This window comes from Lipotes vexillifer, unplaced genomic scaffold (assembly GCF_000442215.2).
Source record: "Lipotes vexillifer unplaced genomic scaffold, Lipotes_vexillifer_v1.1 scaffold762, whole genome shotgun sequence".
NCBI classification, from domain to species: domain Eukaryota; kingdom Metazoa; phylum Chordata; class Mammalia; order Artiodactyla; family Lipotidae; genus Lipotes; species Lipotes vexillifer.
In genome coordinates, this window is record NW_006772276.1 from 153,844 (window position 1) to 179,574 (window position 25,731).

Sequence of the window (25,731 nt, forward strand, 5' to 3'; positions counted from 1 at the left end):
AAGAGTGAGAACCCCCTCACTTGTAAGTACAGATGTATACATCCTGTTAGGTAGAAACACAGAGTTGTTTTGTTGTTGTAAAGGAATCCAAATGTGTGTAGAATGACATATATGGACACTGAATAGCCAAAGGAGTTACGCCAGTTATCAATTTATTGTCACTCGGCTCCAAATTCACACTTCAATGTAAGCTCTGCAACAGTGGACAGAATTGCTGTATTTCTCCTTTAAAGTGTGCATAATGTATACTCCAATAAAGATGTTTTAAAAAAAAGTGTGCATAATGTTAAGTTTTCTCAATTGAGGGCACTGGAGGGAACTTGCATGATGAAGGCTCTCCGGCAGTTTCCACTGGGTCAGCAGTGTAGGTATGAGGACATCTGGTGGTGATGTGCCCAGCTACATACCCAGAATGTGCTGTCCTCTGGCAATCATACAGCCGCAGCATGGCACGGTAACAATCATCTTACAGCCCTCTCAACAGAGATATCCTGCATTCCAGGCCTCCTGCCCATACTAATTCCTTCGGCTCTTTCATTCTCTATTCAGTCTGTCTCCCATAGTCCTCTTGATGCCACCACCCTCCCAACAGGGAGACTGTGTGCTCCAGGCCTCCAACCCACACCAGAGCCCACTCCCATTGCACAGCCATGTTCTAGCCACCAGCTATAGTTCACCCACCCTGCCTGCTTCCCGTTTGCAAATCTGTGGTCACTACTGAAATTGCCACTCAGTATTCACCTTCTCCAAAGAGGTCAGTACCCCAGCGTTGGAAATGGGACCCAAAAGGGGCCCACTTCCAAGCAGGACCTCTTAGGAGTCCCCTTAGCCCTAGGGTGCCTCACAGAGTTTCTTTATATCCTATAGTTACTCTTTTATGAGTTTAATAATTCTTTATATTAAATCTTCCCTATTTAAATTATTGTATGGTTCTACTTCAGATTGTAGCTTCACTGCTACAGTCTCTGTCTTCATGGAGTTTATAGTCCAGCAAAGAAGATGGACAACTTAAAAAAAATAATCAACCTCATTTATAACCAGGAAAATGCAAATTCAGACTATAGTTAGGTAGTATTTTACAACTGCTAGACTGGTAAATATTAAGGAGTCTGACAGTAACAAATGCTGAATAGGATACAGATCAACAAGAACGCTCATATATTGCTAGTAAGAGTCTATGTTGGCAGAACCACTCAGAAAAACAATTTGTCATTATTTTGTAAATGTATACATTCATTTATCTTTGAACCAAGAGATGTTTACACATGTAGACCTATTTCACCCATTTTTCCAAGAAAATCTACATTTAGATAAATTCTAAAATTTAAGTATTAAAAAATCATTCAATAGTATTACAGGATCAACTTTTAGATTTAAGCAAACGTACAGAAGGAAGGGCTTTCTCTTTCTTGTGCTTTTTTTGTCAGAATGATAAAATAATGTAGACCTGCATTTTTTAACAAACAATATCACAAACTATGGAGACTTATTAATCCAGCTTCAAATTGTAGATATGGCTAAATTGATGTATTTATCGTTCAGTCTTCCATATTGGTTACAAGTAACTTCATATTAACTTAACTACCCTAATATATAATTTATAAAACTTAAAAAGTTTCAAAAGATCAATTAGGCCAATATTCCACTCACTTTACCTGAATATTCCATTTGCAGTGTCCAACTTTTATAACCTGGTCTCTGGGGATTTCCAGCAGATAATGGAGTTTTTAGTATTTGAGGATAATTACTATCTCCCACAGAGGATGAGCTTGTACCGAGAGTAAAATGTGATGCAAGTGTGTTTTCTGCATAAGATCTTTTGTTTGTAAAGTATGAACCTAAATTCAAAAAAAATTAAAAATCATTTCTTAAAGATTCCGAATTATGCAATGTTGTACTAATTCTTACAAATCTCTATAAAACTTCATCTGATAATGATTTTTTAGTATAACAAATTATGACAAGTCTAACATTACTGATAAATAATCTTGTACTAAAGAATAATGAAAAGTCCTTGCTAATATGGCTTTTTCTTATACAAGTTGACTGAGACTATTCTTGCTAAAATCACAAACTACCTTCTAATCTTCAAATATACCAGATATATTTTCTTTGTATAGTAATTATAATACATCTTTTCCTCTGTTGACCTCTTCATTGAAACTCTCTCCTCCCAGGTAACTGGTGTAAAGAGAGTTTTAGGCTCACTTTGATTCAGTTCCTTGTTTAGTTACTTACCTGATGATATAAGATATTACCTATTTTATAGGGTTGTCATAAAATATGAAAGAATGTACATAAACAGCCTAGCATAGTGTCTTGGCACATAGGAGGTTTTTTTGTTTGTATTTTACTTGAAGTATAGTTGATTTAGTGTTGTGGGCACACATAGAAGTTCTTAAAAGTATATATTGGGTCTCTTTTCTCCTTTTCTCCTTGATTTCCATGACAACTCTCTATCTTGATTCTCCTTAAACCACTTCTTTTTAGCTTCCTTTGCCAGGTCCTTTTTCCCTCTGTCTGCCTCTTGACGGTTGCCTTCCCAAGGTTCCATACTTTTTCACTTTCTCTCAAAATCAAAATTATACATTTTCTCTGGGCATCTCATCTATTATTTTGATTTCTATTAATATCTATTTCCTGACAATTCTCAAACCTTCATATACAGCCCTAACTCCTCTCCAACACTATAAACCATGGGGTGGCAAACTCCCTCTGTAAAATTGGGACAAAAGAAAAATCTACCTTGCAGAATTATTGTGAGGATCACAGATACAAAATGCCAAGTAAGAAGCTAGAACAGAGTAGTGCTCATTAATTAGTGGATGTTATTACTGTTGAAAAAGCATTTCACGAAGCGGGGATTATACTGACAACGTAAACATGTATGTTGCCTTGGAGGAACTGCAAGTAGGTCAATTAGGTTAGAAAGTAGGGTAATTATTAAGAAATGGTAAGAGATAAGACTGCAAAGATTGAAAACAGATCCCAAATGGCCTTGGATGTCCTGATAAAGAGTATGATTTAAAAAAAAAAAAATGTATGATTTTTTAAACTGCAAATACAGAGTCACTGACTGAAGTGCCAAGGGACATAAGATTTTCATTTTCCGGGACCTCCCTGGTGGCTCAGTGGTTAAGGATCCGCCTGCCAAGGCAGGGGACACAGGTTCAAGCCCTGGTCCGGGAAGATCCTACATGCCACGGAACAACTAAGCCCGCGCACCACAACTACTGAGCCTGCGCTCTAGAGCCCGTGAGCCACAACTACTGAGCCCGCGTACTGCAACTACCGAAGCTTGTGTGCCTAGAGCCCGTGCTCCACAAGAGAAGCCACTGCAATGAGAAGCCCGCACACCTCAATGAAGAGTAGCCCCTGCTCGCCACAACTAGAGAAAATCTGGCACACAGCAACAAAGACCCAACGCAGCCAAAAATAAATTAATTTTAAAAAAGAGAGAATTAAAGAGAGATTTTCATTTTCCATATAACTCTGGCGATACTCTAAGTAAGCTTGAAAGAAAGAATACTTAGGAGTATGAGGCAACAACTCAGACATAAAATCATTAAGGGCGTGTAATGGCACAGAGATAGAAAAGTACAGAATTATTTAAAAGATAAAGTTAGATAGAATTTAACTATTTGGATGTTATGAGTGAGGGAATACTCGAATTACTGGTCTCCTGGGTTTAAGATTTAGAAAACCCAATGACTGAGATAAGTAAGAGAAACAGGTTGAGGAGCTGCAAAGAGATGAATTAAATTAATCATATAGTGAGTCTGAGAATTTCCACTGGTTCCTCACCAGAAACTTCAGAAGACAGTCTGAAATAGGAATCTGGAACATATGAGATCTGGGCTGTGGTGATAGTCACATCCAGACAGAAGTGGCCTAGGAAAAAACCTCCAAGGACAAACCAATAATTTGGGAACTAACAAAGGTAAGCATAGTTCTCTGGAAGGCAGGAGAAAAACAGGGGAGAGTGGAATCAACGAAAGCAAATTAAGACGGTTTAAGAGAAGACCGATCAAGAACATTAAACACAGTGGAAAGGTCACACAAGATGAACTGAAAAGTGACCACTGAATTTGGCATTTGTTACCTTATCATTGACTTGCAATGTTGTCTGGAAAAAAAGGTGATGGTTTTGCCATGGAGAAAGACATTTTTCAGACTAAACATATTATTCACCTCAATTAGATAAAATGTCAAATCTGGTTTGTTTTCACAGCATCCTCAAAGGACTTGGAGAGTTAAGCTCAGGAGCCGAGAGGTTCACTTCTATCACCAAACTCATGCACAAATTCAGGCATCTGTCATCAGGGGCAGAGAGCTGGGACATCACACCGGATGTTAATGCAACCCGTCTAAGAACCGAGCCACCCGCCATCACAGCCTTGTAATGAAACTAATTTGAAGAAGAGTCCAGCCCTTTAGTCACTCAGAAATACTAAATTCCCGGAGCATCCCATTCTCATCTTCCAAACAAACCCCAACTGATACTTCTCTGTGGTAACCACCAACCACAGCTCCCTGAGCCTCCGGGAACTCACACAACCGCTCCTTGCCTTGAGCTGGCCGCGCGCTGGGCGGGTGCCGAGGGAGGCTGCTGCTGCCGCTCCGGTCGCCCGCCGCTCCAGACGTGCCTGGAGGGGAAGACGAAGAGGCGGCCTCGGCTGAAGGACATCTCTGAGGAGTCTCCTGGAGTCCGAAATTGTAGCGGGGACCCTGGGACCGAGCCTCTACTGAGGAGGGGGAAACCGCAGGGACAATAGGCGAGGTTGGTGGGATCTCAGGCCTCAGCATGCTCATAAACCCTCTCAGAACACCCCTACGCAGGGCCCAAACGCAGAAGCGACGCCGGGAAAAGTGCGAGTATGGTGCGCAGGCGCACGAAGCCGAATGGCGCAGGCGCAGAGCCCGTGCTGCAACCGCCCACCTTCCCCGCCCCTCCCCCCCATCCACACCGAGGAATGTACTCCCAGGTGTTCAGGTCCCGTCACCTCCCACAGGATTTGGTCGAGCTAAATGTAAGGTACAGACCTCCTCAGCTGAAAGGAATTCTGGGCCCATCAATCCAACTTGGTAGACCCATTATTCGCACTGCACCTTATGTCCTTATCACAAGGTGTTTGGGGCTAACATTCCGCACATACCTCCAAATACACTAGTTTCTTTTTAATTACAGAAACTGTCATCACTGTGCACGCAGTGCCTGTGATAGTGGAAACAAATTTAATGCTCACACAGTAATACAAACCATTTAACATTGGCTAAAGTGGCTAAAGAGCCACTAACCCCTTACAGCTTAAATATTCACAGGGCTGTTATCACTGCAAGACTGCCCTTCACCCAGTAAGCATATGTGCACAGTATAGGAGGAACCAGGTTAAGAAGAGGTTATCACTTGGACAGTTTCCTCTCTCTCAATTTCTAGTACTGGGTTTTCACACATAGGTATGAACTGGTTAAGAGCAGACTACACAAACTCAAACTAGCTTTACAACAAATGACCTTTGGGAAATTCTGTGCCTGCTTACATTTCTTGAATACACAGTAATACCAACTTCGTAGAGATGCCAGGATTGAAAACAGAATACTCTGGATACTATAAGAAATGCATTACTCAATTCATGCGACTGTTAATACGTCAATAAATCAGGTATTTGTAGAACAGTTCATCCACATGCAATGACTGCAGTCCTCAAAGCTCCAACTTGCAATGACAGCACTGAAATAAAATTATGTTCCATCCAATGACTTCCAAACCTTCAGAAACAAAATACTGGCAAGGCAACTCAAACTCTTCAAATTAGTGAACTGTCAAAAAACAATGCTTGGGCTTCCCTGGTGGCACAGTGGTTGAGAGTCCGCCTGCCGATGCAGGGAACATGGGTTCGTGCCCCGGTCCACCTGGTCCGGGAAGATCCCACATGCTGTGGAGCGGCTAGGCTCGTGAGCCAGGGCCACTGAGCCTGCGCGTCCAGAGCCTGTGCTCCGCCACGGGAGAGGCCACAACAGTGAGAGGCCCGCGTACCGCAAAAAAAAACAAAAAAGAAACAAACAAAAAAACAATGCTAGACATTTCAATCTCACATTTGTCAAGTGTTGAGAATCATCACTATACACATATAAGAAGATTCTCTCTTACACAGGGTATTGCAAAGACGCCTGAGCAAATTTCAACTTCCATCAAAAAAATGTTCATTAAAATACTTCATTTTCACCAAGAACATAAAACTCTTATAAGAGATTAGCTGTGGTGTCATCTTTCTGAAAACACAGGTAACAAAATACTGTGGCAACTATCAACTTGTGTTTCCTTACTCCGCAGGGAAAAAAGCCAACAATCCCCCTTGGCATTCTGACATAAAATATTAGAAAGTGAGAATATAGTCCAGGTTGCAATCCTATTCCAAGATGGTGAATTGTCACTTACTTAGATCACTTTGTAACCAGCTCAGTAACCACAAACATGAAATATTCCCAAATTTCAGCCATTTATTTTTTTTCATCTTTTAATTTCTATGGGGTTCATCAATTCTTTATCAGTTAACATTCTCATTGACAAAGACCAATTTATATTAACTATAGTTATATATAACATATCAAGGGAGTACACGGGAAAATCAGAACACAAGACTTCATCAGCTAAATAGAGTTCAACTCAGTTTGCTGTTATAGAGACAAACAAGATAAATACATTGAAGCATAAACAAAATATTATGCTCAGAATAACAGCATTCCAGAAGAAAACGGAAAGCTGAAGATACAATAAAGGTCTCTAATTTACAGTATGTATAATTATATAATTTATTAAAATCAACACAATTCATGTACAAAATATTAACATGGCAGCCATTAAGTTTGTTAAGCACTTCAAATACTGAAATGTTAAAACAGTAAAACTACACTAAGCAACTTTGGCATCAAGGGATCTAATCTAGCTCACTAGTTCAGGCTGAACATTCACTCTCCGAAGTATTTCTTCAGGCATGCAAAAAACAGGGCTAACAGGTTTAATCTGCTCTTCTCCCAAAAGTGACAATCCAGCAATTCCAAATAGAGTATGAAAAGGATCTACCTATTAAAAACATAAGAATTTATAGAGTATTACAAAATGAAAACTTCTAAAACCCTGCTTCTGAACAATGATTATACTGAAGCCTATTGTATTCCCTTTATTTGAACATATGCTTAAAGTTTTCTGAAATAATGATGGTTTCAAATTGTGTTTTTAAACACAGAACCTGGTCCACACACTCATTTCTTGGCAATAAGTGACCAGAAATTTCTGTAAACTTGTTTTAGATCTTTCATATATTCTTAAATGACAATTATTTAAAAAGCATCCCTTCAAAGCAACACTTGGAAATACCATCCTTTCCCCCCACCCCCCTATTCCTAATTCTGGAAACTTATAACCCTTAAAACACAAAGCAACACTGAAAATTTTAACTGTTACATAAACAGTCACAAATATACTTGCCATATCTCCTGGCCTGTCCGCAAATCCTCCCGTTTCTTCATCTTGACATGCTAAAATGAAACTACGCAGTTTCTCTCTGTCAATCCAATGAAGCCTTCCAATTATCTTTAGGGAAGCCAACACCCACCAAGAATAGCATACATCTGGTAACTAGGAGGAAAAAGCCACCAGTTGCCTCAATTGTACTTTCTGGTCCAAATATTGGTGATGGGAAGGGAATCAAGGGATATATCGACAATGCAGTGTTTGAAACACTGAAGTCCATAAATACAATTGCTTAGAATTAGAGATAATCACTGGAAAAGAGAAGACCAAACACTCCATTCCATAGAAAACCATGCTGAATGTTTCAGTTTCAGTACTCATTGATAACCATCTATCTACCTTATCTTCTATTTGCAATAAATACCTAAATAAGCCCCTTAATCCAAGAATCTGGTAGTAAGGCTCATGAGATCTATGGTACTATATGTTCCACTGCCTTAGGTAGAGCATTTTCAGTTAAGTGCTGTCCAAGCAGGTACACAACCTGCTTTAAAAAAAAAAAAAAAATCACCCTGGCTCCTCAAATCATGGTAACTTAAGAAATGCAGAAGTTCCCACCTTAGACTGAATTTCAACAAGATCCTTAGGTGATTCACAGGCACATTAAAAGCTGTCCTAGGGCTTCCCTGGTGGCCCAGTGGTTGAGAGTCCGCCTGCTGATGCAGGGGACACGGGTTCGCGCCCGTCTGGGAAGATCCCACATGCCGCAGAGCGGCTGGGCCCGTGAGCCATGGCCGCTGAGCCTGCGCATCCAGAGCCTGTGCTCCGCAACGGGAGAGGCCACAACAGTGAGAGGCCCGCGAACCGCAAAAAAAAAAAAAAGCTGTCCTAGATTTTAAGTGCAATCCTCACCCCCAACCATCTTTTACTTATTGAAAAGCTGCGCAGGTTTTTCATTGGATCTTAACTAGAAACCACTTGTGGTTATTTCCCTACCCATTAACTTATTCAGAAATACTGAGCAAGCAAAATTAAACAAAAATACAATGACCCAGATAAAAGCATCACCATGCTCTACTATATTTTAGGTCAGGGGCTCAGCAGGCTACAGCCAGAGTCAAATCTAGACCACAGGAATAGCTTTTAGTATGTGCAAATGATTCTTTAAAATAATAGTTTTGTGACGGGAAAATTATGAAATTTGTACATGTAACAAGACCATAGGTCAAAGCTAAAAATATTTACTACCTGATCATTACAGACCCAATTCAGAGTGTGTGAGAGCTAAACAAATTGGGTTTTTCTTTAAAAATTAACAAGGATTTTAAATAAAAATGTTGTAATCCAATTTTTTAAAAAAATCTTTCATTTGGCAAATCCATTGTCCTTCCCCACCCCACATTAAGTGGGCATGGAGATTTCTGTACAAGATGCATGTGTTAATAGAAGCCTTTGACTCCCAGATATACATAATGCAAAGTAGTTAAGGTGAAAAGCTCATTATCAATTAAAAGAGCAATACTGAGATATGTAAGACAAAAAAAGTCCTCAATCCAGGTTATAAAACTTAAAAAGTTAACCTTGGGCTTCCCTGGTGGCGCAGTGGTTGAGAGTCCGCCTGCCAATGCAGGGGACACGGGTTTGCACCCCAGTCCGGGAAGATCCCATGTGCCGTGGAGCAGCTGGGCCCGTGAGCCATGGCCACTGAGCCTGTGCATCCGGAGCCTGTGCTCAAAATGAAACTGCGCAGTTTCTCTCTGTCAATCCAACGAAGCCTTCCAATTATCTTTAGGGAAGCCAACACCCACGAAGAATAGCATACATCTGGTAACTTCTCTGGCCTTCCATTGAGTCCACCTGATGGAAGCTGTCGTTCACAAAGCCACCAACCAAGTAAATCAGAATTTACTCGATGCAACTGACTAGTAATAGCCAGGAATCCTGTGCAACAATAGATCTAAAATTACAGACATAAAGTACATGTGTATAATAGTTTTTCAACAGTAACATGGTGATAAAAACTACTTAAATTATTAAAGCTCTATTTTCTATCTAAAAATTTGCTGACAGTAAGAATTGCAAACAAGAACACAATTATTTGAACAAATCCAACCACACTACTAGGATGCAACTTTGCAATGCAAGACTGTCACAATTTCTTCATGGCTAAAAGCAAGCTTTATTTGACAACCATTTACATATACAACATCCTCTGGCACAAGCAAACAGGTCTTGGGGATAGGTAGGGAATGTTTTCACCTGGTTAAAAACTAATTGAAAATCAAAATATATTTTTGGTAATTACAAAACTACTTATGTTTACCTGGGTCAGAGGATTTCACCAACAGGAGACTGTATACAAAGTAAACTACTGTAAAAATGCCTTCCTTAATCAGCAATTAATTCTTAAGTAACATCCCACATTATATTACATTCAGTCAAATTAACTTGCTATTTTCCCAAGTACACGGGTTATCCCTTCAAAACAGACACTACATTTTAATCTAGATTGATAAATTACCTGCCCAGCATGGGATTCAGAACCTGGCCTGCAACCAAATCCACCATCAAAGTTCATACATGATAAAACAAATTCGATTGCCTTTTCCACATTAATAGCATCCAGCTTCCCCTGTAAACAAAATATACCTATTAAATTCCAGAATAATCATGGAAGCTTAATCATTCCAATACAACATTTAAAACTTACCAATAGAGCCAAAGTTGCCACCGCACAAAAAGAGAATCTTGTGTCGATTTCTCCTAAAAATAAAGGGATCAAGCCAAAACATTTTATGTTATCAGATGCTTCTGATCATATTATGTAGTAAAAGTTAATTAAAAACAACCTCTGTACAACTACCATGGTTAAATTTCCAGGAGTTCAGGCTTAACATGTAAGTACATGTTAGTCACCAGGAGGAAAGCTAAATCTTTAAAAAGTGATCCATAATCACTTACTTTATTTCGAAGGAAACTAAGAACTAGAAAACTGCTTTGTGAAAAATACAAGCAAATAAATTGCTTTCAAAGCCCCAGAAAGGTAACAGAAAGAAAAAGACTAGTCAATTTCTCAGAATGATAATAAACTTACCCTATTATATAAAAGTAGATTTTCACATCCCATGAAGCAGCTGGTCTCTCCTGCCTGCACTGTATTCAGCCCTAAAGCAGAGATTATCTACATTTATCAAGTCAAATACTATTCCCTCCCTCCACTCAAATATTCAGTAAGTTTGTAAAGTTTTTTGAATATTTTCCCCTTGCCAGAAAGTTTTTAAAAAACTTTACAAAGCCACCAAATATTGGGGAAAAAAGTTTCACCTACCTTATCTTTTAGACTGGCCCCCTCTGTTCCAGTACTCCTGTATGCTGATATAACTAGCACAGTGCATGCTGGAACTTCCAGCAGACCATTAACTCCAGTTAGACCAGCTGCTTAGTGGGACCTGAAAAGATTAAAAACTTAAAAATCTCCTGATAAGTTATTAGCAAAAACCCCAATTTGTTGAACTTTAAAATTTGCAACAAAGCTTATCACTACAATAAACACCAAAGCAGAACATTTTTGGATTGGTATTTTGGGTGCCATGGATTAAAGGGACATTACCCCAAATATCTCCAGCGAAAGAACCATCTTCTTTCTGTAGACTCTGAACATATTCCACAACTTTATTTACATCAATAACATTAATACTATCATAGAGAGTAAGAATCTGTAACAAAAACAAACCATGGTAAGTAAATACCTCTTCAACACTGGTAAGGTTGTTCTAATAATGTTCTTCCTCAACTACCTTTTAAGTTGTCAAGCAAGCATGTCCTTTTGTTCATGTACATTGTGAACTTTCTCAAATGTGCACTTCTACTATGTATTCAAATTATAGATATTACCAACAAACACAAACCTTTAACCACAAAGCATTATTTTTCCATTTATAAATTGTTAACTTAGCACTCTAAGACTCACATATACTAAACTTACATAGACTTTAAACCCTTATTTGTGGATTTTCACTAATATCAAAATCAAAGCTAACTCCAAGGAGGGAATTCCCTGACGGCCCAGTGGTTAGGACTTGGCGTTTTCACTGCCATGGGCCTGGGTTCAATCCCTGGTCAGGGAACTAAGATACCGCAAGCGCAGTTCGTCCAAAAATGTAAAAATAAATAAAAATTAAAAAATTTTAAAACTCCATGGAAAACAGCAGAGTTGTGAAATGACAAGAGTATAAACGGGGAACCACAAGCAGCTTGGTATTTCCAGATATTAGATGAAAAGCAAGATGAGACTAGAAGGGAGGAAATGGCCAGGCCATGGAGAGAAGCAAATGCCATGCAGAAGTTTGACCAATACAAGAAACAGATAAAGGAGGCTTCTACACATGTGGCAAACATGCTATTTGCTGTTCTCTGAATAATGTTCCACATGACAATCTTCAGAACATACTGTTTTCTATTATCAGACAAGATTTATGTAACGTAATCTATTGGGAGAGGATAGGTCATGCTGTCTAATAAAAGATTTCAGTGGCTTAACTTCAAAGGATTTTTCTTGCTCAAAACAAACAAACCTAACTTCAGTGAGTGATTTTCAAATGTCTACATATACTGAAGATAAACATAATTACCATCCAAGGTCTCAGTGTAATTTTAGAATTTACATCAACTGTGGATTCAGCTAATACATGCCATCACATCATTGACCTTGTACAACATATACTTCATTTGAAAAGATGAGTTAACTTTTTAACATACTGATTTTGTCATGTTCCTTATACCTAGTTTCAGTTTCCCCACTCTCACGGAAGAGAATACATCACCAAGACTGCTGAATTTTTATTAGTATTTACCTGGACAGCACTAAGAGTGTACAAAAGATGAGGATCATGTCCAATACTAGCACTTATTCCACCACACTCGTGTTGACAAGACTTAATAAATGTCAGAATTTCTTCTCTATTCATGCGATGTAGCTGTCCCATGAGATCCATTACAGTCAGACCCCAATAGATGCCACTCATTCTCAAATATTCAGACATACAGTATTCCTAAAATACAGAAGTACTTTAATGTGTCAGTTTGAATTGATGCCAGGTTAAAGATACTGAACACATGAAGCTAAATAGTCAAGGTATTACATGGCCCTCACTCTATAGCTACAAGGTTATGGGAATTCATCAATACTAGATTATTTCTCAACATGTAAATTTCAGCTCTTTGTATCCTATAGGGGAAAATATTTACTTCCAATTAAGTTGTTCATTTAATTTTTTCTAAGATTTTCCCACAGAGGAAAACTGGGAACACCATTCTTCAAGGTTAAACTTTTTCAAGGTCTCAGCGTAATTCTAGAGCTTAAGTGTTATCCCACATCACAGCAAACTCAGGTAATACATGCCAACACATCATTGACCTTGAAAGCATTACCTCAACTACAAAAGTAAATCTATTCCATGCCTCAAAATTCTTACATATCTGGGCAGGAAGGGAAATCTACTTTGTCTGCCAAAGCCTCTAAAGTGTTGATAAGGACCATGGTTAATTCCATTGCCCCTCAACCACAGATACCAGTCCTTGGCACACAGGAGTTGGATACCATTTTTAAGAAACATGGGCCATACTAACCTGCTTATGCAGAATGGCCAACACCTTTAAAAATAAACTTTTCAACATAAAAGTATACATACGTAATCATCTTTCTTTGAGCCATAGGATGCTATATAATCTGCATGCTTCTCCACTAATAGGGTGTCGGGTGCATCTGACTTGATAATAACATCCTTCTGCGGTGTGCCCTTTCACACAAAAAGTGATTTCATAAATTTTTATCTTTTAACGTTTGACCCCGGAGCATATATTCAATACACACTTGAATTCTGGTTTCATTTTGCCATATAAAAACTTTCAATTTTAAAAGTATCTGACTAAAACAAAACTAAAGCCCTCATAAAGATGCAGGTATTTTTCAGGTCTCAGGGTAATTCTAGAGCTAAAGCAGTAATAATCAACTTTAGATTCAGAATACATGCCAGCTCATCATCGACCCAAAAAATTACCTCCGTCTTCATCACTCTTTGCTTATGTTTCACTTAAACAGTTAAGTAAAATAAACATACACTGTGAAACTTTACGAATTTAAGACAACATATGGCTTACATGTGGCAAAAAGTTGAAGCATTAAAATAAAAATCTTGCTAGCCCACAATTTTCAGTTAAGTTCCTTAATGAGATTTTATTAATCCTAGAAACTCAGGTTTCAAAGCACCTTCCATGTTCCCCAGAAGTTATTTATCAAGCAAGCAGTCCCTTCAGCCTAATCTTCTCCAGCTTTAATCTTAGTTTCTACAAGCCCCCAGGTGATGAGGATGCTGCTCTAGTTCTTATTTTAAGTAGGTCATGATCACTACCAATAAGAACAAAGCAGTTGATTTCCTTCACATCCCATTAATAATTACTAGATCAAGGCCATACTATTAATACTTATAAAGATTCTGAACCATATGTTCATGGCCAAATGGAAGGAAATATATATGTACATGTATATACAGAAGGAAAAGAGAACTACCCGGCTTTTTTGAGAGATTAAGAAACCGGGTCGTTGAACCCTGAGGCCCGCCGGATAGGAGGAAGTCTGGCCGCATGTGCAGCCGCGAGATCTGCAGATAAACGCTAATACTTCACCCTGTCTCTGACTGCTCAAAAAACCTTCCAAGGCCTGTGTCTTAACCATTCTCCAATACCTAGAAAACAACCCACTGGTGCCTGAACTGCTTAAACATTAGCCTACCCAGTCTCCTCCCGACGCATCTACACGGCAACCCAAAACACGACCACACTCACCATGTCTGAGACCGAAAAGAGAACTAGGTTCGTCTCTGGGCGGATTTAGGCGGCAAGCGCCTGCGCAGAGGCGTCCTTTAGGTCCCCCCCGCCCCCGACATAGCTGACCACACTCCCGCCTGAAGGAAGGAGCAGTTCCGTGGCTGTCCTAGGACCCCACCGACTGCTCATAGCTGTCCTCGCTGCGCCTAAAGTCTCTGGCGCCAATTTTCTCGTCTCGTAAGGTCCGCGGTTTTGTCTACAAGGGTTTTAAGTAATGTGTAAATACCTGAATAACTTTTTGTTTTCCAAATGTATTTATTTATTTATTTATGGCTGTGTTGGGTCTTCGTTTCTGTGCATGGGCTTTCTCTAGTTGTGGCAAGCGGGGGTCACTCTTCATCGCGGTGCGCAGGCCTCTCACTATCGCAGCCTCTCTTGTTGCGGAGCACAGGCTTCAGACGCGCAGGCTTAGTAATTGTCGCTCATGGGCCCAGTTGCTCCGCGGCATGTGGGATCTTCCCGGACCAGGGCACGAACCCGTGTCCCCTGCATTGGCAGGCGGACTCTCAACCACTGCACCACCAGGGAAGCCCGCCCCTGAATAACTTTTAAGAAATCGTTTATTCTTGAGACTCTTTGAACTTTGAAGATCTGAAATGGCTGGTAATTAATAGAGTTGCATGTAGTTAAGTGTTGAATAAATGTTTTTGAGTGAATGTTAATGAAGTGTTCACATTCCCCTCCTGTTTGCCTTGGCCATTACGGCCGACTCCCTTACCTACTCCCCCCACTTCTTTAGGAAGTACTAATATCTGACATATTTGGAACAATTTTCAACAAAGAAACACCAATGTGCCTTTTATGAGCTTTCCACAGAAATCGGATTTACTAGGTGTGTTAACACAGCTGTTTTCAATTGTGCTTTCTTTCGGACTGTCGTACTTAAGCATTTTTGAGCACCCATTAGAAAATAATGGCACCACACATCCTTGCATTCCGTAACGATTTGGAGAAGGGTTCCTGACACAGTGACATATGTGGGTTATCAGTAATTGAGAGAATGTTGGATCTACTGTGATGATAGATTTCATTATTTCGCCCTGTAGTTCTGTTGATATTCGCATTTCTAGCTTGAGGCCACTTTATTAAATGCATATAAGTTTAGAATTATCTATTTCTGCCGAGTTGAGCCTTTTATCATTACGTGATGATTGTCTCTAGCCCTAATAATTTTTATTTTAAAAAGTCTGCCTTGTTAAATAGTGTCGACGAAAAATTAATCCGTTGCTCCAAGAAAGAAATGGAAATTTTTATCCGAACCAAATTTGAGGATTATAACCTGGGAAGAGCATCTCAGAAAGCTCTGAGGACTGTTCTGCGGGTTACAAGTGAAGGTACAGTTATATGTTTTTTGAGATAAAGGGCTGTACATCAAGTGACATATTATTGACAGTTTACATAATCCAGATCTAAGTGTCATCGTGGTAGGTCGTGTGACCCCTTACAAGATCAGGAAAGAATGTTATCTTTTAAGGAGCTGTCTTGTTGATGCTGGGAGAATGTTGCTCTTTATGGTTGAGCAGGTATTTCTGCTGATGGGGGAGGTTTGGTTGATGCATAATGCATATACACAATGCACAGTGGGGGCACAGCGGAGGCCAAAGGACAGAGAAGAATATCTTTATGTTTAAAATTTTCTTGTCTTGCCTTAAAATATGAATTTTATTTCACAATAGTAATGTAATTTCCCAGCTTTCTTTTGCCTCTAAATCAGATGGGAGAGGAGTGTTGTAGAGTGAGAAAAACCAAGGTAGAGAGAGAGAGAGAGAGAGGTCATGTCTCCTGGGAAAAGTAATACTCAAGAATAAGACAAGCATCCGATCCAAAATATAACATTCAGGTCAAGGCAATAACTGCTGAAGTAATGAAAAGTAAGCCTCTCTTCCTACTTTATTAATTCATTCATCAGATATGTATTGGATGCCTAGAATGTGCCAAATATTATTTATTCTAGGTTTTGGGGGTACAATGGTGAGCAAAATGGAAATATGTATAGGGAGTATCTGTTCTAGCAATTCTTGTAATCACATTCAGCAATTCTATTTCTAGCTATTTATCCTACAAATATACTCCCTTGGCTATGAAGTGACATGTGCCAGAATATTCATAGCAGCAGTCTTCATAATAGCAAAAAATAATAAATATTTTAACCATCAAAAGGTGAAATAGGGCTTCCCGGGTGGCGCAGTGGTTGGGGGTCCGCCTGCCGGTGCGGGGGGCGCGGGTTCGTGCCCCGGGCCGGGAGGATCCCACGTGCCGCGGGGCGGCTGGGCCCGTGAGCCATGGCCGCTGAGCCTGCGCGTCCGGAGCCTGTGCTCCGCGGCAGGAGAGGCCACAGCAGTGAGAGGCCTGCATACAGCAAAAAAAAAAGGTGAAATAAACTATGGTATATTCATTATGCAGCCATTAAAAAGAATGAGGAAACTCTGCAAACATTTTGTGGAAAGATTTACAAAATATGTTAAGTGAAAACAAAAACAGAATGTACCAAACGATGTACCGATGTGCCATATGCTACTACTATCTGTGTGGGAAACAAAGGGAAAAAAATATATGGATATATTTGGTAATGCACAGAACCAAAGCAGTTACCTGCTGGAGTAGAAATGGGTGGCTGTGGACAGGATTTAAGGAAAGCTTCTCACTGAGTACTCTGATACTTTTGAAACTTGGTATGTTTTACCTCTTCAAAAAAATAAAAATATCTCCCCTCCAAAGAAAAGTAGCTACATATGTGTATATATATATATATATATATATATATATATATATATTAAAAAAACAAGTTCATCTCTGCCTCTAGACCTCCGCTGTCCAATATAGCCACATGGAGCACTTGAAATGTGACCACTCTGATTTGAGATGTGTTGTAAGTATAAAATACACACCCCATTTCAAAGACTTAGTAAGAAAAATAGAAATATCTCATTAATAATTTAAAAGTATTGATTGCTGAAATATTTTGGATATATTGGGTTAAAGTATTTTCTTAAACTTAATTTCATCTGTTACTTTTTACTTTTTTAATGTGACTATTAGAAAATTTTAAGTTACACATGTAGATCACCTTATGTTTCCACTGGACAATGCTACTGTAGTCTATGAGCTTTATGAGAGCTGTAGTGTCTGCTTTGTTCACCATTTCATATATTACACATATCATTTTGTAAATAAAAGGATTCCTCTTTACCTACAATTTTGTTCAAAGACCATATTGTGACTGACTACAACTATGAACATAGTTTCATTAACATTCAGTATCTAAACTGTTTCTACTCTGGTTTAACATCTTTATTATGTCACGGAATAGCATTTCCAGGGGACAACAGTATCATATTTTACCTAAGATGCCACTAACTATAAGACACATCCCAATTGCAAAAACATCAAAGGTAGAAAAAAATAGCCAATGGCTATTAACATAAAACTTACCCAGATTTCTGAGATGTTAAATAAGAAGAAATATGCATTTTGGAATCAGTGAAACATAGTAACTGAGTCATTTTTTTAAATGAAGTATATCTTATTTACAATGTTTCAAATTTACAGCAAATTGTTTCAGTTTTATATATATATTATTTTTCAGATTCTTTTCAATTATAGGTGATTACAAGATATTGAGTATAGTTCCCTATGCTATAAAGTAGGTCCTTTTTGTTTACCTATTTCATATATAGTAGTGTGTATTTGTTAATGCTGAACTTCTAATTTATCTCCACCCCCTCCCCCTGCTATCCCCTTTGGTAACCATAAGTTTGTTTTCTATGTCTAATTCTGTTTTTTAAATAAGTTCATTTGTATCATCTTTTTAGATTCCACATATAAGTGATATCATATGATATTTGTCTTTGACTCACTTCACTTAATATGATAATCTCTAGGTCCATCCATGTTGCTGCAAATGGCATTATTTCATTCTTTTTTATGGCTGAGTAATATTCGTGTGTGTGTGTGTGTGTGTGTGTGTGTGTGTGTACACACACATATACATTTTCTTGATCCATTCATCTGTCAATAGACATTTAGGTTGCTTCCATGTCTTCACTATGAGTCATTTATTTCTGAAATAGCAAATGTAGAAGCAGAATATTACATGCTCCATGCTGCATATTACACTTGTAAAATTATAACCTATATATTTTATGACATCCCTGATTTTTTTTATTCCTCCACTTTTGGATTCACTTTAAGCAAATGAAATCTTGTCTAAAGTCTTAGAATTGCAGGCCTTCTTAACTAAGTAGTTCCAATAATAAAAGGAACTCTTGATAGGAAAGATGCAGGTATATAAGGACTAGAATTCTGGAGCGATTTAAGAGAAACTTTCTAAACAAAGGTGTAGATGAAAAACATTTTAAAATGTAAAATCCTGTCCAAGGGACTTCCCTGGTAGTCCAGTGGCTAAGACTCCATGCTCCCAGTGCAGGGGACCCGGGTTCGATCCCTGATCAGGGAACTAGATCCCTCATGCCACACCTAAAAGATCCCGCGTGCGGCAACAAAGATCCCGCGTGCCACATCTAATACCCCGTGCAGCCAAATAAATATTTAAAACAAATAAATAAATAAAATGTAAAATCCTGTCCTTTAATTATGAACTATAAAAAAAGAACTTGAAGCTTAAAAAATATATATATACATTGAGACATCTAGGTTTTAAGATTTAAATTGGTTGCTAGAAATTGGTTTTAATATATTATTGGTTCCCTCCTTTTTTAATGAGTTAAATAAAATTTTTGACATGTATTCACTTTATATTTATATGCGTCATGATTTTACCATTTTGAAAATTATACATTTCCTTAGATACCCAAGTACACTCAACAGATAGAGCTAAGTAAACTGCATTCCTTGAGAATGGCACCTCAAGATCTACCTAAGCCAAGGCAGGTCTTTTCTTGGCTCTCACAGCCACTCCACAGCCTTAACTTTTTTGGCCTCTATTTATGTAGGTTTTGCCCTCCTTAATGATTTTTTTTTTCACCTCCTTACTGGTTTTGTGTCTTGTTATTGTTTCTGCTTCAGGCACAGTTCATAATTTAATCTCATTGGTGGCAATGATTGAGACTATGTTTTTATGACCCACTTGGTGATCTCTGTCTGCTATAGAAGTCTATTCTCTCATGGATGAGAAATGACAGAGAATCTGGTTTATTCACTCTTGTCTATGTGTGAGAGCTCTAATCAGTTAAGAATTTAAAGCCCACTGAAAAGAAAAACAGCTTTGAGATCTGGACTGTTGAGTTTATTTTGGGCCTGTGACTGAAGTTGTTGTAGATCTGAAACTTTTAAGTTCTCAGTGTGTCTGTTTGTCTATAATTGAGGAAGGCTTTGACCTCTTATTGCACATCTATGAAATACTTTCCCACTTCTGAACAGTGTAAACTAATAAATCAGATTATGCTTCATATTAAGGAACTCTGTTCTGATTAGTTCATAGAGATAAATAGGCACTTATATAAATGGGTTAGTCCCCAAATTAACAGAAAAATTGTAAAAATTAACTTCTAATACTTTGAATGAGCTAGACTTTAAAGGAAAACAGTCATTCTGATAAAAACTACTAGCTCAAAAAACATTTTTAAAAATTCAAGTTCACATAGTAAAATGAATCTGTGGACAAATTAGAGAGGTTTGTAATTTGGGCTAAAGAGAAAAACAGCTATGTGTCTTTTTCTCTATCAGTATAATACAAGTATAGCACTATATGTTTAAGTGCAGTTTATTTTTAAATGAAGAGACTAATTAGTCTGGATTTCCTAAACTTTTTTTTTTTTTTTTTTTTTTTTTCCCTTGCGTTATGCGGGCCTCTCACTGTTGTGGCCTCTCCCATTTGCGGAGCACAGGCTCCGGACGCGCAGGCTCAGCGGCCATGGCTCACGGGCCCAGCCGCTCCGCGGCATGTGGGATCTTCCCGAAACGGGGCACGAACCCGCGTCTCCTGCATCGGCAGGCGGACTCTCAAGCACTGCGCCACCAGGGAAGCCCCCTCCTAAACTTTTTATAATGATTTATTGGTCAAATTAGCTAACCTAACACCTAAATGAAGTTTAAGATTTTTGAAAATGTAATTTTGGGTTCCACCATATTGAATCATAAGTCTAACAAAATTTGTTTATTCCAACAGTAATTATGTTTTGAATTATGTCAGATTATAGATAATTTCCATGATCTTTAGGAAATGTAAAATCTTGGACTGATATTGAATTAATGAATAATCAAATATGCCTGGATTGTTTCTTGGATAGAATATTAAATCATTGATTATTGAACATAATTTTAAGCTTATATACTTTTGTTTCTTACTTTGATATGCTATGGAATAAGTTACATTTGGGTCAAGTTAATAAATATGTTTCTTTTTGCCACTTCAAGGTATAAAGGGATATGCATAGATATATAAAGTTGTGTTAATATTCATGAGCTTTGCTAAAATGTTCGTGTGTGAAAAACAGTTCTCAATGACCTGCTTCCCAGCTTTCTCTGAAGTAGAAGTTAGTTTCTACAATTAAGTCATAATAATAAGGATTATTATATCACTAGAGTTGGACCAGTAGTGATAGAGAAATATAACTATGTATGTGTTTTTATTTTTCAAGAGAAAATGAGTAGTTTCATTCCAAATATCAGCTTGTTCTAGAATATGAAAAAGCATTGTGAAGGACAGAACTTTAGGAAAGTGAATTTTATTTGCCTTGGTGTGTAATACCTGAATCTGAAAAAAGCACTGGAACCCCAATAAAGATGTTAAAAAAAAAAAAAAATCGAAATAAAACCAAAACACTCCCAAAATTAAAAAAAAAAAAAAAAAAGCACTGGAAGGTGCTAAAATTTTGGCAAAGTTCACTCAGTTTTATGGGGCTTGTTTACTGGGTTTACTGATTGACCCCTTCACCAAAGGTAAAAGGTTACTCTTTACCGTCTGCCTGCATACCAGAGATTTTGTCTTACAGCATAAATTTTCTGTGTTCTATGTGTTGAAATTTTAATACCCTTAATTATTTTTAAAAAAGGAACAAAGTTTCCTCATTTGAGAAACAAAGTTCTGTATAATCATGTTATACTTTTCTGTGTTTATTTTTATTTATTGTCCCTTTAATTAAATAGGTAAACAAGTGTTCTTTCACAGGTACCTATAATGCTATCTTAATCAAGTGATCAGATCATCTGACATCTCTTGATTTTGCCTTCTCAAGGTTAAATCTTGAATTTAGAAAAATAAAAATTTCAGGATATATTTTACATCTAAATGTATCTTTGAAATTTCCTGGAGGAGAGGGATTGGGAGGCTAGAAAATAAAAAATCTATTCTTTCACCTCATAAAAAGAAAGATATTAGAAATAATTAAGTTTATTTCATGTGCCCCATATTTCTTATTTACCAACACTACTGTGGGAGCTTTATAGAAAAATTTGGTAAATATTTCAGATCGACTCAGCCTTCCATAGCTTAAATTTGTATAGGTAAAATGTTATTAATATAAATATGTCCAAAATTGTATACTTTATGAGAAGGCCCTGGAGATTTGTCAATTCTCTTTGTTTCCCTCAGGGTAAATAATGATTAAATTCTTATGAAATAATTATGCACTATGCTGTAATAGAGAGTTGAACTCACTTCCATTCTGATATTATTGGGTATCTATACAACTTTCAGTCTTGGTCATTACAATGGACTGAATGTTTCTGTCCCCCCACAAATTCATATGTTGAAATCCGAATCCCCAGTGTGATGGTATTAGTAAGTGGGGCCTTTAGGAGGTAATTAGGTCATAAGGGTACAGTCCTCATGAATGGGATTAGTGCCCTTATAAAAGGGACCCCAGAGAGCTCTCTCACCCTATTTCTGCCATGTTAGTGTAAAAGAAGTTAGAAGTCTGCAACACAGAAGAGGGCAGGCATCTTGATCTTAGACTTCCTAGCCTCTAGAACCGTGAGAAATACATTGTTGTTTAAACCACTCAGTCCATGGTGTCAACTGAAAAAAAATGTACAACAGAAAAACTGCGAGTTGTGTTTATTCAGTGTCTCACTGAGGACTATAGCCCAGGAGACAGACTCTCAAATAGCTCTGAGAAACTGTTCTGAAGAGGTAACGGGGGAGGTCAGTATACATGTGATTGTGGTAGGGGGTATGTGCAACCCAGTACACATCTCTGTAGAAGGTTGCTGCTAGACATGAAGAACAGATATCTTAATTAATGGTTTTAGTGCTTTTCTAAGTATGGGAAGATGCAAGAATCCAGGTTCATAAAAAATTTCTTCTGAAAATACCTATTTTTCCTGAAGGTCTGTTCTGTCAGTTTTCCCAGAGCATAGAATGCCCCATTCTGCCCTGAATTCCTTTCAGGCTGTGTTGAAGGTCAGTGCTGCAGGGGCTAATAGCTTAATTCTTAAGAACTGGATGGTAAGTAACATTCTTTAGTTGGCAATGGTATTGTTGTAGCAGCCTGAACTAAAATGGTTATCTACAGATAGTTTCTGTTTTACTCTGATGCTAGCTTGAGGGCTCTGCCTATAGATCTACGGGCCAAAGTTTGTGCATTCAGGAACGGACAGTCTCAGAGCCTCATGGGAAGAATCAGGTGCTTTGAACTGTCAATAGAGACGTCAAAGAATAGTTTTGTGGGTACACATTTCCAAACTGACATAGCTTAGACACATTTCACACCATACCAGTGGACTAAGTGAGGATTTCTAGAACTCTTTTGTCTAGAAGCAGCCATTTTTTTTTTAAATCAATTTTGGTTCATCTTTCTATTATTTATTTACTTTTAAAATTTATTTAAATTTATTATTTTTTTGGCTGCGTTGGGTCTTTGTTGCTGTGCATGGGCTTTCTCTAGTTGCGGCCAGCGGGGGCTACTCTTCGTTGCAGTGTGCGGGCATCTCACTGCGGTGGCTTCTCTTGCTGTGGAGCACAGGCTCTAGGCGCGTGGGCTTCAGTAGTTGTGGCATGCCGGCTCTAGAGCACAGGCTCAGTAGTTGTGGTGCATGGGCTTAGTTGCTCTATGGCATGTGGGATCTTCCCGGACCAGGGCTTGAACCTGTGTCCCTTGCATTGGCAGGTGGATTCTTAACCACTAGAAGCAGACAGCTTCTTGAAAGTAGTTTACTGATCCAAGATCCAACAGAGAATTAGAGAAAACTGAAGGGACCAATGAGGGAAATTTAATCATGGTTACTTGTTTGGAATATTGTTTATGCAGTTGTTATGTTCTATTTTTATGGATATGTAAGGAAGCCCTTTTTAATTCTTAGGCTATTTCTAGTCTTCAATTTAGTAGATTCTGCTTTTGTAAACTAGAATTTTAAAATGGTATCTGATTCTCACTGTGTCCCCAGAATTTAGAAACATTTACTGAGTCTCCTTACATTTCATGGCAATATCAAAAGGAATCTACTCCTGTTTACCAGGATATAATGGAACAAATTGATTGTGTAACCAAAGCCATACCTGGAGTGTCATAATTGAGACCAATTCACATTTACTCATGTATGACAAAGCCATTATTAAAAAAACAAGTTGACTTTATATGTAGAATCAATGCCTACAAAGCTGCCCCAGTAAAACTGGAATGGTACCTGGCTTACAAGTTTCCAGTCTTACAGATGGTAAGGAAAGTCCCTTCTATAGTAAATTTTAGAGATGCTGAGGAAGAAATTTACCTAAAGTCTTAGGTACTATTGGAGAAATCTGGTAGAGAGTTTCTTGAGCTTGGTTCCAGAGGCTTTTAGAAGTCCAATTTCAGTGTCCTTATGAAAACTTTCATACAGAGGTTAATCCTGCAGCTTTAATAATTGTTCAGTATTGCACATCTCTGGATTTGCAAAGTAAATCTGAGGAGGCCCACATAGTTAACACCCTTACTGTACAAAGGTAATCAGGCCAAACCTAATGAAACCTGTCTTTTTGTATCAAGAGTAATCTTGGCAGATTATTTATGCTCACATGAAAAGAGACTATCAAAACACATTGTCAAAGACTTGGAAATGTATAAAAGAAATTACTGAGTGTCCTTTTAGTGGACTGCTAGGTATTATCTCATGGATCCTCTGAAGAGGTGTATACCTGTGATTATCTATTGGCTGGCTAAACTGTTTTACAACTCTGTTAAAAGTTAAATTATAGAAAATGGAGAGTAATGAAAATGAGCCATGAACTACAAGTGGTTTCTCTTGTATAGAAAAGATGACCCCTGGGACTTCCCAGGCTGTCCAGTGGTTAAGACTGTGTGCTCCCAATGCAGAGGGCATGGGTTTGGTCCCTGGTCAGGGAAATAAGATCCTGCATGCTGCACAGTGTGGCCTAAAAAAAAAAGAGAAAATGACCCACTCTAGGTTTTTTGCCCTACCAGTTTTACATCTATTAGCAAATTCTTTTAAGCGTTTCTAACTGCCGATATGTCTGTTCTTCAAATTCTCCCTTATACTAGTTTTAACATCTTTTTAGTTCTCTCATTCATTAATTAGTTATATGAAACCTTTAAAAAAAAAAACCTGTTGCCTATAGAGTTCAATCTTCAATCTCCAAAGAACTTTTGTATTATCTGGTTACAGGGTATATATTCAAATCAATGGGTGTCATTCTAGAAGCCATGTAAACAGCCTTTTTTTTTTTTTTTTTTTAAATTCAGAGGAGTCTTGGAATAAACTCTTCTCCCTATATGCAAATTGATGACTCTGGTAGATTCCTTAAACATTCAGTAAATTTGCCATAAACATACCAGATCTTTTATAAAATTAATGTCTTTTCCAGGAACCATCAAGTCACAGATGTAGGCAACTAACAATCATGTTTGTAGTCTGACTCTACCTATCCTGGCTGTAATGGCCCTTGCCAGTCAGCTTTTATAAGTGGCGGGAAATCTAAGTATTAGGTCTTATTCTATCATGGGATCAAAGAAGCAGAGGAAGAAGCTAGGCTATAGAACAAGAAAGAATGAAACATGACAGGGAAAATAGATAGAAATGTACTATTTCATGGGTTCCTAAAGACTGTTTGGGTTCTAGATCCTTCCTAAAACTGACTCTGTTCCAGCCTTCAGATCCATGAGGCACTTCAATATACTTAAAATATATTTGTCCATATTTTGCTTAAGTAGTTTAAGTTCATTTGTGTTACTTGTGAGTAAAAGCTCTTAATTGATAGTTATATAATTGCTTAATACTTATCAAAGTTACTTTAATATTCTCATTATGTGGCTTTGGAATACAGTTACATGTCTAGAAGCTTTATATTTACAATATGTAGGTGAATTTTTGAACTTGTGTAAATTCAAATTTGCATTTGGAATGTATATATTCCATTTAACTTGTAATTTCTATGTAATATCCAATTTATTTAGAAATCTCCTACCAATCTTGAGCTG

The 25,731-nt window shown here is 38.0% G+C and overlaps 2 protein-coding genes across 2 annotated transcripts in view; both read right to left on the reverse strand.

Moving 5' to 3' along the window:
• Nucleotides 1–4,806, reverse strand: part of MSH4 (mutS homolog 4) — a 100,170-nt gene extending 95,364 nt beyond the window's left edge. The window contains exons 1-2 of the mRNA XM_007447366.1: nucleotides 4,569–4,806; nucleotides 1,656–1,838 (exon numbers count right to left, since the gene is read on the reverse strand). Of these exons, the coding sequence (XP_007447428.1) occupies nucleotides 1,656–1,838; nucleotides 4,569–4,806 (421 nt within the window). The remainder of the gene's footprint in view (nucleotides 1–1,655; nucleotides 1,839–4,568) is intronic.
• Nucleotides 4,807–6,943: 2,137 nt separating this feature from the next.
• Nucleotides 6,944–13,296, reverse strand: RABGGTB (Rab geranylgeranyltransferase subunit beta). The gene is given in 8 exon segments (XM_007472331.1): nucleotides 6,944–7,084; nucleotides 7,490–7,639; nucleotides 9,297–9,431; nucleotides 9,996–10,106; nucleotides 10,185–10,237; nucleotides 11,085–11,190; nucleotides 12,328–12,525; nucleotides 13,165–13,296. Coding segments are annotated over 8 exon segments (1,026 nt in total).
• Between the last annotated feature and the right edge of the window lie 12,435 nt (nucleotides 13,297–25,731).